Genomic DNA, 14,413 nt, shown 5'->3' with positions numbered 1-14,413 from the left:
AAAAATCTTAAGTAGGACAGCCAGATTGTCCCACTTTTAATCAAATGGGACATCAAACAGCCCATCAAATTATCTTTATCTCACTTCAAATAATGTGATGATCTGAGGTGAAGGGAAAATTTTCTTTGGTGCGTGCTTGTTAATGTGATTAGTTCATTAATTCTACATAATTATCACCTCCAGTCATACACCTGAACTAACAAAGGTGTTTTTGTTTTACATCTTCCATCATGAAATATGAGAAACCTTGTGTTTTTAATCTTCATTGTATTTTCTTGCCCAAAGAAAGGTGGAAAAAAAGGTTTAGTTTTCATCTCAGGTCTTAGAGCAATAACAAGAGGAAGCATGAAAAGGGCTGTGAAGAGTTTAGATTGACACTGGAAATGCATCTTGCATCCCAGAGTAGCACACGTCAAAGGAGTGTGTCATCCTTACTAAAGCAGCAACATTGAAGTCCTTCGCCATCGTCTTAAGAACTCCCGCCACTTGTATCATCAGGGACATCCCTGGAGGCACAGGAGGTTGCAGAGAGGTTAGTTTGTGTACAGAAAACTCTGTGTCTTTCAATGGTACTCTTTAAGCAACAAGTCAAACTACAGATATTATTACTGTCATTAAACATTTCTGCTTCATTTTGAGCCACACTTGTGGCAGGCTCCAGGGATGGCAATGTTAGTCTGCTATCTAGCAAATATGCTATGATATGCAAATGCAAATTGTTACCCATTATCCAGCATTAAGTCCATCTTCAGGTTATTTTTGTAATCTCAGATGTCTGCTGCCCACTTGGAATAAAATGTTGCCCAGGGTGAAACCAATGTTTAGATTCCATATTTCCACAGACTGTGACTGTGTGTGTGGTATCTTTGAAGATATAACCCGCTGGTAAGTAAGAGGAGTTTTGACTTTTCACAAAATAAAACCTTATGTAACTGAATCACAGGGTAACATATGGTTGAGGTCAAAAATGGGCAAATCCTGTTGCCAAATATACAGAGATGGATTCTATTTTTGTTTTTTATGATAAAATGTCCTGACTACACTAATTCATTTATAATACACCAACTACAAAATTCTCTACTGAAGCGAGCTCATTCTGTCAACGTATAACCTCCAGTTTAGAGACATAATCTATAGTGTTTTTGTTATCATGTTGTCTCAACTGCTGAAGCCATTTTTGTTTCATTTTTTTTGTTTAGGAGTGGAGAGAAAGAAACTACTTGGAGGGAAATTCTATATTTCTGAAAACAAACTGAAGTCACTCTAAATAGACTATTAGAGTTTTTCATTAATCAGTTCTGTGCAAATTTAGTTGTATTATTTTCACGCTTTCTTATGACTGGAACTCACATAGATGCCATGCCTCCAAAATGTGCGTGGGAACCCTGTTGTGATATTTATTTTACAGATTCATGACAGGCATTTGCAGTTTACAGGCTCAGGTGTAAACACAGCCTCAGGTGTGATGGGCTATGATGGACCAGCAGAAAGAGATATCACCTTCATTCTGTTTGCCTCCCAGGAGGGTAGAGATAACAGCTGACACAGAGTCCACAATCACTGCCTTGACAGAGCCACCGCCAACAGATGCCTAATACAGAAATGTGACAAAATTACATTGCTGAAAATTTGATCCATCTGTCTCAAAGGTTCCCTGGGTACAGCAAGATTGTAGGTGTATTTTAAGCATAAGGAAAAAAAACCAAACAACTGCAAACGAACCTGCTGAAGCCCACCGCTGCAAAGACCATGCAGACAGTCGAGTAAGGAGAAGACGTCAAATAAACGAAAGATATGGATCCTCTGGAGAGCTTCCATCTATAACGTGATAGCGTCTTGTTTCAAATCATTTTATTTTACACGTAATATTTGTTTAAAGCTTAGTTCCCGTCAACCCACCTGCTCTTCTGTGTTAGTTGTCTCAGCTTGTAGCATTTCAAGCAAGCGGCTGGCAGTCAGTCCTCCTGTTGTATCAATATATATTACACTCTGTTTCAGTTGGTAGGAAATGTGCACTGCGACACCAAAACACACCTAGAAGACATGACAAGCATGCAGGGAATAGTTAAAGATAGCATGGATAATTTGTGCTGGTTAAACTACAATAAAGCATTACCTCAGTATTATGATTTCAGCCAGAGTGAATTTGTAATCTATAGGAGATGGGGGAATTCTGAAAAGAGTGAATTTATGAGACTGAAATAATCAGTGATGGAGAGGGAAGGAAGGAAATGTTCACCTGAGATTTACCACTTCCTGGGCCTCCTGACAGCTCTGTTATCTCTCCAGTATACAAGCCTGAATCCAGCAGTTTATCTAAGCTGCAAGAAACAAGGTACAATTCATTACTCACAACTGCCATCCGATGTAATAAACTATTAAGTCCAAGTGCATCTGTGGAGCCAACATAAACTGCAGTTGGGTAAACATAATACAAACAGGGCTTGCATTAGCTTCCAGACTATTCTTAAGATGTTTGGCCAAATCCTAATTTCAGTTGCTATTTGATTGCTTCTTATCAAGCTCAGCCACCGGCTGTGTCTTTCAAATTGAATCTATCAAAAATAGTTGGCTTTTCATTCATCTGTTTTTGGAAGGGGACTGTGTGTGTGTGTGTGTGTGTGTGTAGGGGTCATTGTTTGTTAGTTACAAGTCTAATGAGTCTGTGTAGTGAATCTACAGTGCCAATAAAAAAATTAATCAACATTGTGTAAAGTAAAACAAAACACATTGTTACACTGTATATCCTGATTTATACACATTCAGCTGTTGTAAATGCAGAATCAGACCATGTGTTGCACCAAATTGCCAGTGTTACTAGGTTTAATGGGATGGGTGCGCTGCAGTGAACTGTACCAACAGACACTATTAGGGATTTGTAAAGACGTTCATGAACCCAGAAGATGAATCCTACTGACACTGACCTTTCCTCTATCGCCACCAGCAGGCTCCGGTTTTCACTTACCCTGTGAAATATCTCCACAGCTGCTAGACAGATTCATGTTTCCAAGAAGACAAATCTAAATGACTCAGGTGATTCCGTTTTTTGTCCTATTGAGGAATCTACCATGAAATGGCTTGGCCTGTAGCAGAGTATGACATTGGCTTGTTTGGACTGATCTGCAGCGCTGGTTTTTCTTGCTTGTAGCCTCAGCCAGTGCAGCTAAATGACCACCTGTTACCACGTGACTGAAGTCTCACATGTTGGGGTGAGTTTGAAAACCCTGCAAACACCTTGTACTGTGAATGCACCTTCATGTCATGTGGTCAACAACAACAAACCCTCCCAAGGTCAAGAAAGCTTTTTTGATGCTCAGATATAAATCTTCTGCACACGTCCTCTTTGACACCACTCTGTTCAATTACATCCCATTTCACTATTCATTTTTTATTACTAGATTTCTTCCAACATTATAGGCTGAGGCCAATTACTGCCAGCAGAAAGCAGATGCAACACCTGCAATAGCCTCGAACTCCTGCAGGAACATGCAGAGATGGATACTTAAACTGTCTTTATTGACAGGGATATACTGGGTGAAGGAGGATCTGTACTTAAGATTCATAACCTTGTCAGTCTCGTTATGGGTTCTTTGTTGCTGCTCGGGTAAATCTTCCCCGAGTTCCACCTTCATACACCTCAGGTCATCTATATGTGACCTCTCCCACCCCAGTGTATCCGCTCTTTTTATGTGTTCACACCTGCAGCAAACTTAAACCATAAATCACCAGAGGTCCATTAATTTCCTACTGGGCTCAGTGAGCAGAGGCAGGGCTGATGTGATGGTGTGGATGTGGTTAAAAGAAGGTCATGGATGAAAGCGTCACATTTACCTGTCAACAGTCAATGACCTTACCCTACCACTCTGACTCCATTTTGTAAACAATAGTTCTCAAAACTATATTGAACTAAACAACAGTCCTGCCAAACAAATGCAAAGGGAGTGCCAGGATTGTTTACAGCCTGTCCAGTCTGTAAGCTGTTCACAGCTTCAGTTTGAAATACTACATGAAAACATCAATGGTTGGCGAGCTACTGAATCCATCACTGGGGTTGAGGGCGAGCTCTGAGGCTGGTCGTTTGCCTAATCTGATCTTTCTGCAGTAGAAGTCAAAGAGGCAAAAACGACTTAATTTTCCTGTTCAAACCGAAGCAGCTGTGGATCACTACTCACATCAGAATAACGTCTTGTGTAAATTTATAGCCCCTCACAATGTTTAACAATACTGGCACAGGATCCTGAAATTGCTTGACCTATCAGTCTTCTTTGGGGAGGGTTTTGCTGTGTTTGGCTGTGTCTCACACTTCCACTCCAGTAAAGCTGAGAAATGGGAGACTACTGAGATCAAGGTCCTGCCAACAAAAGCTGAGCAACAACAATATCTGGTGCTTTGATAAGAAGTGGAAGGTAAAAGCCTATGAACATAAAAACTACTTTTTGATTTAAAAAAACGAATAAACACTAACGATAAGAGCTAAACACTTTATACAAACATGACAATATATATATTTATATATTCACACAGCAGTGTAATGAAATTCACTTTCAGATTATAAGTCAGTTTTGGACAAATTCAGCAACTGTGGTGCACCATTTTGTTTCCAACTGTAAAACGAAGCTTTCTGAATTTGCAACAAATCTGATTCACTAAGCAAAGAGACATGAGCTTCTGGATGACTCAGCATTTGGAGCCATACACTGTAAAAAAAACAGATGTCAAACACATGGTTTCTCAAACACAATTATGTTTGGCTACAACATAAATATATGACAAAGTCTACATAGAAGCTCCCTTGTTTTTATGCTGAGGAAAATCGAGGATATATTTAAAACTAAAGTTTTAAAATGGATTTTCATTTGATAAATATACTTTTGGAACCATTAGTTCCACATTTTCATTGTTTTGGTTTGTGTCTATTTGTCTGTGCATGTTAAACGTACTGTAGGCCTAATACTTACTGAGTGCTGATCAATATGTCGGTGACATTGAGTACCAAAATATCAATCATTCACTTATATTCTTGATTTAAGTGATAATTTAGTTAGTCTAATGCTGTATTTTATTTTGGAAAACTTTCTTAAAGCTACATCTACTGATACATTTGAGAGTTTTAGGTTTATGTGACCAAAGCTGAAGGTCCCATTGAATGAGTGCTGTTCATGCACTTATATTTTGAACGTCGTCAACAAAGTGTTTGTTGCTATAATCCGATCTGATCTGTCAGCATTGGAATGTCTTGATTACCTGACATTCAGGCCAGTGATCTGTGCAGATTGTGGAACTGCATCATCTTTGCCTGCGTGTGTGATGACGGATGTGACGGCCTTACAGTTAAATCTATTTAGCCAAGGTCCTCCAGCTTGAAGGTTAAGAATCACTGGAAGTCTGTGGTTGGCTGATAGTGGTTCTCATCAGCCCACAGCATGATTGTGAAGAGGACAATAGGTGGGGACGGACATACTCGCATTATTCCAGCCATCTCTGACAATGGTGCAGAGAGGATTGTACTGTTGATGAAAACATCGGGTTGTACTCATGTAGGGGCTCTGAAGGAGGAAAGTGATTGCCCTTGAAAAGCCAAGGATGCAGAATTTCCCATGGGCTGCACTCATCAGAGAGATCAAAATACTGTGCAGTCCTTGGACCTTAAGGTATTCATCTTAGTGTGTGATTGGACTCAAAGCAGTGAGTCTGGTTCTTAAGACAGAGAGAACTTTTGAGGACAATTTTACATTCCTGTGTACAGATATACTTTCCGTGGACTTTCCCAGCAGGACTTTTTATTTTATTTTATTGTGGGTCTTAACAGGCATAGCCCTGCATAATTTGCAATCACAAATCTCTTTAGTTTATCTTATGCTGGCCCTTTATTCAGTTTAGCCTCTGTCCAAAAAAGCCAGTTTTTGCTTCTGGTCTCGTTAAGGTCCGCCCTCCAAATGAGCCCCACTCAGATCTGATTGGTCAGCTCCTGGAGGCCGCCTCTAAACATCTGCCAGCTCGAGAGGCTAGTAAAACAAACAATAGTCATAGTCACTTCTTTTTCTCATTCTTTACTGAAAATATCAACTTCTCAAATACATTTGTACATGTTCAAACCAAATGCCAGTTCAAAATATTCAAATAGACTTGCAACAAAGGCGGCTGTTTGTGGTGATGTGCAAATGATTTGCCGTCACTTTGAGGGGGGAAAAAAAAAAAAACACAAAAACCCTGACACATCCCCTTAAAACAAATAGTGGGGATCTGCAGCATCTTATTTAAGGGTGCTCAATATAGGTGTAAGTTGCAGCTTCATTTTAAGGCTGCCTGTGGGCTGAATGAGAACCACTAACTCTGAGCTTCAAAGCTGAATCCATCAACTCCTGAATTCAGTGAGGTTTTAAGTAATTGCCTTGAATTGCTGAATCTTATCATTTAATCACAACCAAACGTCTTTACAGTAGCCTACACATGGTACAATAATATCACTGTGACATTATGTCATTAAGTATTGACAAAAGGCTGCATGACACACAAGCTGATGAAAGCTATAAACCATAATAAGCCCTCATCATTCATCCTCTTTGTATGATAAATCACCATGGCAGCAAGGAAATCTGATAAGCTTTGTTTAGTTTTTGTTACTTTCTTTCTGTTTGTCTTGGTGCATACTGTTTGATATTCTGAGAAGCTAAAAATAAATGTCATTTATCATTCATTATTAATTATTTTACTATGTTTGTGTTTTGCTACTTGAGCTGTGAGGGGGATATTTGAAGTGTTGCATCTATGTGTTTACAGTGTTTTTGTGCTGCCAAATACAAAGACATAGATACTTTTTGAAATTTAATGAGGCATGTACTATTGTAGGCGTAATAATGGGAATACAGTGCAAGTATATTGTGTTAGATAGAAAGCTCAAAACTGTCTGACAGTCCAGGAAAGGTTTCCCGAACCATGCCAAGTATAAAGCTTCAAAAGCTTTGGTTATTCCACTGTGTTATAGCAGAAAGGTTTACTTTGAGCTTTTTTGACTAATTGTTGACATTTCTATTAGGTGGATGAAATAAACCTAAAAAGTATTACGCTCAATAAGTTCTTTTTATCATTATCTGGGCTGGAGACTCGAATTCACTGTGAGTCATATATCAAACAGCTGGAAGAAGAAAGGGAGTGTTAAAAAGTGTGTACAGCCTTCAGGGCTTCAGGCTTTAGGTAGGAAAAGTCTACACTTTGCTGTCTTCAGTGAGCATGATGAAGAAAATGTAAATATTAAAATACATGCATCCGTTTTGTTCAGATGAATTCTTTTCTCAAACAAAAGAGAAACAGAAAAAAGCATCAGTTTTCTGCTGTTATAATGAAAAATATTTTCTGTGAGCAGTTCACTGATTCTGACTCAGTGACCAGCAAGAGGAAGATCTCTTCTATCTACGCAGGCACACTCAGCATTAGCTAGTAAGGAGAGCATGAAGTGTCCTATTGAATATCAACAGGTTACAGAGTCTCTCATGCATCCATCTGCTGTAGTTATGCTTCTGCATCAACTGAATCACCACCTCTCTCAAACTGTTTCACCAAAATAAAGTGGCAACTAAATATATGTTTCATTACACACTCTGCTTAAACCACACCACACACCATACTGTCTGTGACACCATGAACAGCAAGGAGCATCATTCATTACTTCACTTTTTCACCAGTAGAGCGCAGCCAAGACACACACACACCACACACACTGACTTTCCTCACATGGCTGATTCAGTTTCATATCACTAATCCAAAGCACTAACTAATTAATGAAAAACACTTAAAAAGAGCCACAGGAGAGGAAAAAAAAAACACCTGTGGTCGTTAATTATGCTGAAACAGTGAGTTTAACTGTAGGAAAGGTACCATCCTATAAATTATGCCACCCTGGCCCATTTCACAGATTTGTTCAGAGCAGTCTGTGTCCTGCCTGAAGAATATTTCCATTCTTAACGTGAAATATTTACCTGTGATGCTTTGTGCTTTAAGCATATACAGAAAACTCAATCTTCCAGCACACATCTATCCGTTAACCTCTCATGGGATGCTGTGTCTCAGTTCTGCAGGTTAATTGTAAGCTCTGCTGTAACACAATACCACGCTGGTAGCAGTGGGAATTTTTGGTTTCTTTCAAGCCATTAAATTTTGATTTCCTGATGTACCGCAAAAATGCTTAAAAGGACTTGCCAATAGTGTTTGTTTTTTGTGGAAAGTAGTCATGGTGGAGGCCTAGTAACTGCAGCCGATATATCAGAAGCCACTTTAGGCTGCGTTCAACGAGTCTAATGGAGGAACACGCAAAGAAGTCAGCTTCAGCTGCTAAAATGTTTCCTCAGTGCAAGAATGTAGCACACGAGCCATTTCTAAAGCACTCGGCTGTATTTTTAACTACAGCAGCCATACAGCAGATGCATATTCTACCAGCACAGCTCAATGGAAATTGGATTTTAACAACACTGAAGAGATTTTAGTTTGATAAAACGGATCGATACAGAGGATTCAGGTTGCAAACACCTTTGGTAATGTATGATTCTATTGATTTCATGTTATCCTGTGATTGTGGAAAGTCTGTGTTGGTTCAAAAAAAAAAAACTGAGGACCAACATCTGCAAACATAATGGATTTAAAATATTAAAAATTTCCTGTTCATCATTATATCCACTAATGAAGAAGGCAGTGCAGGTTTAAACAAGCTCTAAGCTGAACAAAGGGAAGTGCCTTTAATTCAATATGTGGAGAACGGTCCTCAGGAATACATATTTGATTTTGGAGGTGAACCTTGCTTTAAGCTCTTGTGGCACTGAGCCTGCCGTTAAATCCCCCTGGTCCCTGGAAGACAAAGTAGTGAGCTCTGCTGTGTGTGCAGAATTGTCTTTACCTGGGATTTCCAGTGGAGACGATGGCTGTCGAGCTCAGTAGTTCCTCATACAGATCAGCGCCTGACACGGGGAATGCTGTGTGTTGGGCCAGCAGCACTCGGCGGATGGCAAACAGAGCCTGAAATACAAAAATTACAGTATGAGCCTCACGCAACTCCTGCATGGATCAGCCACAACACGTGTGCTGAGCCACCTCGGCCAGCGTTGCCAGATTGGGTAGTTTTCTGCCCAACTGGGCCATTATGTTGATAATCCGAAAGCACAAGGTGAGATTTTGGCTTGTTTTGATGTGATTAGGAGGATTTTTGAAATAATGTCACCATGCTCTCACTGTCTGCTTTTTCTATGCCCTTTTTAGTCAACATTTAAGACTGAAGTATACATCATGAACACAGAGCAGATTTCTACCCAGACTCCATATCATTTAGGGTAACAATTACATTATGTTATTATGTTATTATGTACCTAACAATTATTTTCATTATATATTAATCTGTTTTTTGTTTAGTCTATGACAAAAACTGGTGAAAATGTCCGTGACGATCACATTTTGCCAACTTTTTTGGTCTACATCTTTTTTGTTTAAGTGTGATAATAAGTCCTCCTTCTGTTCATTGTAAAAATAATTAGTCAATATAATGTATATTAATGATGATAACTGAGTCAACACTGATCTAAACAGGGATTGAAACATATCCCACCTCCACAGAGAAGCTGTCACTGAGGGAGAGCGCAGGGATAATTCTAAGTCAGGACTGAGCTCATTATTTCTTGCTGTAAATTTTGCCCCTTGTGAACACCTGACGACTCAAGAAATGAACCTAGTTTCCACACACCTTGCTGGGGAGTTTCACTGATTCAACACGTCTTCATCTACCCATCGCTATTTAAAACAGCATGAGAAGCCCGCTCCAGTAAATGAATAACAAGCTGCACACCGACTCACATACTTATTTATTAGGAACTGAAACACAGAACATCTCAGCCCACTCTAAGCACCCTCAGATCCCAAGACAGTGACCGCAGAAAATAGTAATTGTTACCGGTGGATTTTCTGGGGCCAGTCAATCAGCCTGCATATTCATTCTGATGCAACAGCCTTTGAGACATACATGAACATGGGACTTTCAGATCCTGTAAATTTAAAAATACAATCTGCATCCCTGTGTTAATTGTTCTATCTCGTGGTAACTGTCAAAAACACATCAGAAAAGCAATCAAGTATTAAAATATAAAACTCCCTCTCTTTTCTGCTATTCCTGCACTTGGGGGAATATATATATATATGCACATACATATACATATGTAAAGACGCACTTGACCACTAGCTCATGGGCTGTACGAGCTGAAATAATGTGTGTTTTTATGTGTGTGTTTTGATATCTTAACTGGCAAAAAATGTTGTCCTTTGCCTCCTGATCTAACAATACAGGAGAGGGAGGTGTGGTCAGGGTGAACAATCCTGTATAGCTGGTGTTATCACAGCGAGATGACCAGGAACCACTGTCACCTCCAGCACTCTGCCATTAAGGTGGCTAATCAATCACTCCTGACAGAAATAATGTTTTAAAAATTCATTTAAAGCTTCTACAGGAAGTAAAGAACTTAATGAAAAGTCCCTGCAAAACCCACTGAAGATGCATGACCAAAGGGAGCACGACTGCTGGAGGCAAATAAACGAACGACCAATCAGGTCGCTCTTCTGATCACCACAGGGTCACCTCTTGGGATATCTGCTAAGACAACAAGTGCATCCCACTGGATTTTACAACATAACATCAGTCTACTGCATGAGAACGATGCTTGTTATAAGCTCACTGACCAGACTAGGCTGTGATGTTTTGTGTTCAAAGGGATCAGAGGGAGAAAACATCAAATGTTGGGGAGTCCAGCTTTCTGTGGAAGAAGCACTTAGTGCTGTTTAGCAGACTTACATTCTGATTAGTCTCTCCTTCTGGGCACAGAGGATTTCAAGTCAACGAGTTCAAGTCTAACAGAAGAAATTTATTTTGTGAAATAAGGCAAATCTATTGGGTCTCAATTAGTGGGAATTCTGGTGCCCCAGTTTAAGATATGGCTTCATAAGACGGCTGTGTTTTTACATAAAAACCTTGCCTTGTCCTGCTTTAACAGAACTGTAGGAGGCTGCCTTTGTCAAATAAACGTGTCGGTACAGATGACCTAGCATTGACCTCCTACCCGTTGTGTGTGCAAAACAATGGCTCAAATCAACAGCGGGAGTCTGGTCGACCAGAGGGATGCTGGTTATCAGCTCAGGGGATGTCTGCAGGCTGGACAAGCAGGTCAGGGAGTCTAGCTCTGTCACTGGGATGAACCTGAACCTGCTACAGGCAGTGAAAAGAATATTTAAACAACATAATGATCTCATGGGGGGAAATGACTTTCACTCACTCTGTGGTGATATCTCTAACATTTTAAACTCAAATCACTTCGATCAAAGTGGTACATGACTCCTGCAGCCACAATAATTAGGTAGTGGGGGAGGATGCAATCACAGAGACGTTTAATTACTTGTAGACAACATGATAATAAAATATGTGGCAATAGGAGTATGGAGACAGTAAAATATATTTCATACTATTTCAAACTTTCTCTTGTAATTGCAGATCTTTTTAAATTAGTTTCCTATATGTGTCTAGTTTGCATGTCCAGACACTCTGACCACAGAGGATGTATTAGTGACTGCAAATCTCTCACTCATCTCTTTACTGAGAATGCTTGGGTTGCCTTCTAAGCCCCACACAATTACTCACTGATACACTTTTATCTTAAAGCCCCTTCTGGGTCTCCTTCCTGATTATTTACGCTCCTATATCTCAGAACGTGTTTGGTGGAAAACACTATTTATGATATTAGAAAAAAAAAAGTTACTTGTTATCTGCTCATAAAGTCAGAACTGAGTTAGGCAGAATTTCTTTCATGATCTCTGCTCTCTCTTCATGGCTCTCACTGCAAAATGATTTAAAACTGAAAGAGCTGGCCTCTCTTTGTGGGTTCAAACTTATAATGAAGGACTCTGAGGCAGACCCAGTGAGGAGTTTTTTTTACTTTCTGCTAAGACTTTCCTATTGTTTACTGCTCACTGTACACATACTACTATATAGAAAATGCTACTTTTAATTTTTGCCGTGCGACCTCTCTATGACAGTTGGGTGAAAAAGTTTGCCCACCCCCGGGCACATTACATATTTTGTTGAGTTCATGAGTGAAAAGAAGTAAATACAACTCCTGCGGCAAACACACATTAAAAATGTTGATGCACTGTTACTTTCTATTCCATGAACTTAAAAAATAGAGACAAATTAAGCATACATTTGGACACCCTACTTAATAACTCTTTTCAGTTTCACTCTGACTGATTCACGACATCTGAATCCAGAATTTCCTGATATTTACTAGAATCCATTCTTCACTCTATCGGTGCAATGATTCCTGTGCCTCCAGTTGCCATAGAACCCCAGAGCAGAGAGTTTGCACCCCCTCATGTTTGAGAGTTGGTAAGTTGTTATTTTCATCAAATGCTGTTTTTTCCTCCAAACACACCTTTGTTGTTTTGGGCCAAAGAGCTCAATTTTAACTTCATTTGTCCACAGCACTTGTTTTCGAATTGACTCCTGGCCTGTCCAGATGTTGCTTTGCGGACATCAGATGTTTGCTTTTGTGATGAGGTTGCAGGTAAGGTTTCCCTCTGATGACTGTTTCCACTCCTCCACAGTGAAACAATGTCCCACCACTCCTGTGTCAGCTAAACCTTCCTGCAGCTCCTGTATGCCCAGCAGACCTGCAGTTTTATCTTTTTTTCCCAGATCTTTTCTTGGCTTCCACATGTTCCACTTAACTTCTACTTCTTAATGACATTTCAAGTAATGGACATTTCAAGCTGAAAGTGCTTTGATATCTTTATATAGCCTGTCCTGCCTTGTAGTTATCAGTTAGCTTCACTGTAAGATCCTCAGTCAGGTGCTCAGAGGAGCCCAGGGTTGTTTGAATTGGGTTTGAATTGTCAGAGATATTTCATCAGCAGACAGTTTTTGACCTGCCTGTCCTAAAGAGTCAATTCTGATGTTTAAAAGTAGGGTGCTCAAACTTTAGCATGTGCCACAATTAGTAACATATTTTCTGTTTTTTAAGGTCATGAAATAAAAAGAAAGCCTCATTTTCAATATCTGCTGCAGGAGGTGTATTTACTTTGACAGGGGTGGCTGATCCTGTGCATACAACTGTACTCAGCACAAAACAATAAAGTCTAGATGTAATAGCTGTGTGGGAAAATTACAAATAAAAAACACAGAGAGGAATAGGAGGCAAACATGATCTTCAACCTTAAATTGAACATCTGCCACGAAACAATTTCTCCTGGCTTCTAAACCAGATGACCCGGCTTGCCACGGCTATACATAACAAGCCCAGTGGGAGGTCTGCTTACATTAAGAGTGCCCTTTTTTAAATTATAGGCCATCTAATATAAACTACTTACACAATGGGATACTCGTGCTGTATGTGGTGTGTCTAAGATCAACAGGATATTGGTCAGGTCCTAAACCTCCCACTCTGCACTGTTAATACCAGGAATTAAACGTGGGTATTTTTTGTTTTCATGTTATTTTTTTTCTAAAACATCAAACAAAAGCGATGAATTTGATTTATTCCAAAGAAATGCTGAAGCTTGTCTTAAAAGATGAGCTGCTGTATGTTGCAATGAGGAACTGTGTTCTGTTTCAGGGGCCTGAACGAAGCAGCACTTCTTCTCTTTTGCGTGTTCTCCAAGCACCTCATGGATTTGGTGAACATAATATAACATGTTGGGTTAATGTGGCTTAAGGGGACATGGACAACTCAGTCTGGCAAGGCTGAGTCCCAGGATATTTACTATGACATGCACAGTTTTCAGGGTCAGTGAATGAGCTCCATGTTTAATTAATGTATGGTATAAATACCTTATATGACACAGAACACTTCTGAGCAAGTTCCTCAATGTCAGATGAGACCAGGTCCTCCACTGTGAAAACAGCAATCTGAGTGTTAGACCATGAAACATCCTCAAAACAAGCGCGCACGCAAACATACACACTGACCTGTTTTAATATCAGCAGCACGCAGACCCCGCACTAAATCCTCATCCAGTCCAGGACACATACCTTCTCTCAGGACCACCATGGTCTTGCATTGTTAACTACTCATTCACACGTAACTCGACGATAGGAAATAAGCTTTCATGTAGCTGCGTTTACAGCTGCAGCTAGCTACAGCTGTTTTTAGCTTTGCGGCTAAAGCGTTACAGCTAACTTTTCTGTTTGTGTGGTCGATGTCGTCTGTGCGAAGGACTTTGCTGAAGCTGCTTCCTAAGTGGACGACGATAAAACCCGAGTCGTATCTTGACTAACTCAAACTAATCGCCGTCACAAAACTTTTTCACGTACATCACCAGCTCGGCAGCCGCACACGCTGCTTAGAGCCAAATTATAGGCGAAGGCGTAAATGCCCCCCTCCTGCTTGCCGTAGGA

General features: G+C 40.0%; 1 protein-coding gene across 1 annotated transcript in view; it reads right to left on the bottom strand.

Moving 5' to 3' along the window:
* rad51d (RAD51 paralog D) overlaps positions 1-14,413 on the bottom strand; it is a 16,163-nt gene extending 1,750 nt beyond the window's left edge. The window contains exons 1-8 of the mRNA XM_018693782.2: positions 13,985-14,413; positions 13,847-13,908; positions 8,888-9,006; positions 2,240-2,321; positions 1,900-2,034; positions 1,723-1,818; positions 1,501-1,591; positions 436-506 (exon numbers count right to left, since the gene is read on the bottom strand). Of these exons, the coding sequence (XP_018549298.1) occupies positions 436-506; positions 1,501-1,591; positions 1,723-1,818; positions 1,900-2,034; positions 2,240-2,321; positions 8,888-9,006; positions 13,847-13,908; positions 13,985-14,066 (738 nt within the window). The 5' untranslated portion in view covers positions 14,067-14,413. The remainder of the gene's footprint in view (positions 1-435; positions 507-1,500; positions 1,592-1,722; positions 1,819-1,899; positions 2,035-2,239; positions 2,322-8,887; positions 9,007-13,846; positions 13,909-13,984) is intronic.

Source organism: Lates calcarifer, linkage group LG20 (genome assembly GCF_001640805.2).
Source record: "Lates calcarifer isolate ASB-BC8 linkage group LG20, TLL_Latcal_v3, whole genome shotgun sequence".
NCBI classification, from domain to species: Eukaryota; Metazoa; Chordata; class Actinopteri; family Centropomidae; genus Lates; species Lates calcarifer.
The sequence above is the reverse complement of the archived record's forward strand: the minus strand, read 5'-3'. Positions and strand labels throughout refer to the sequence as shown.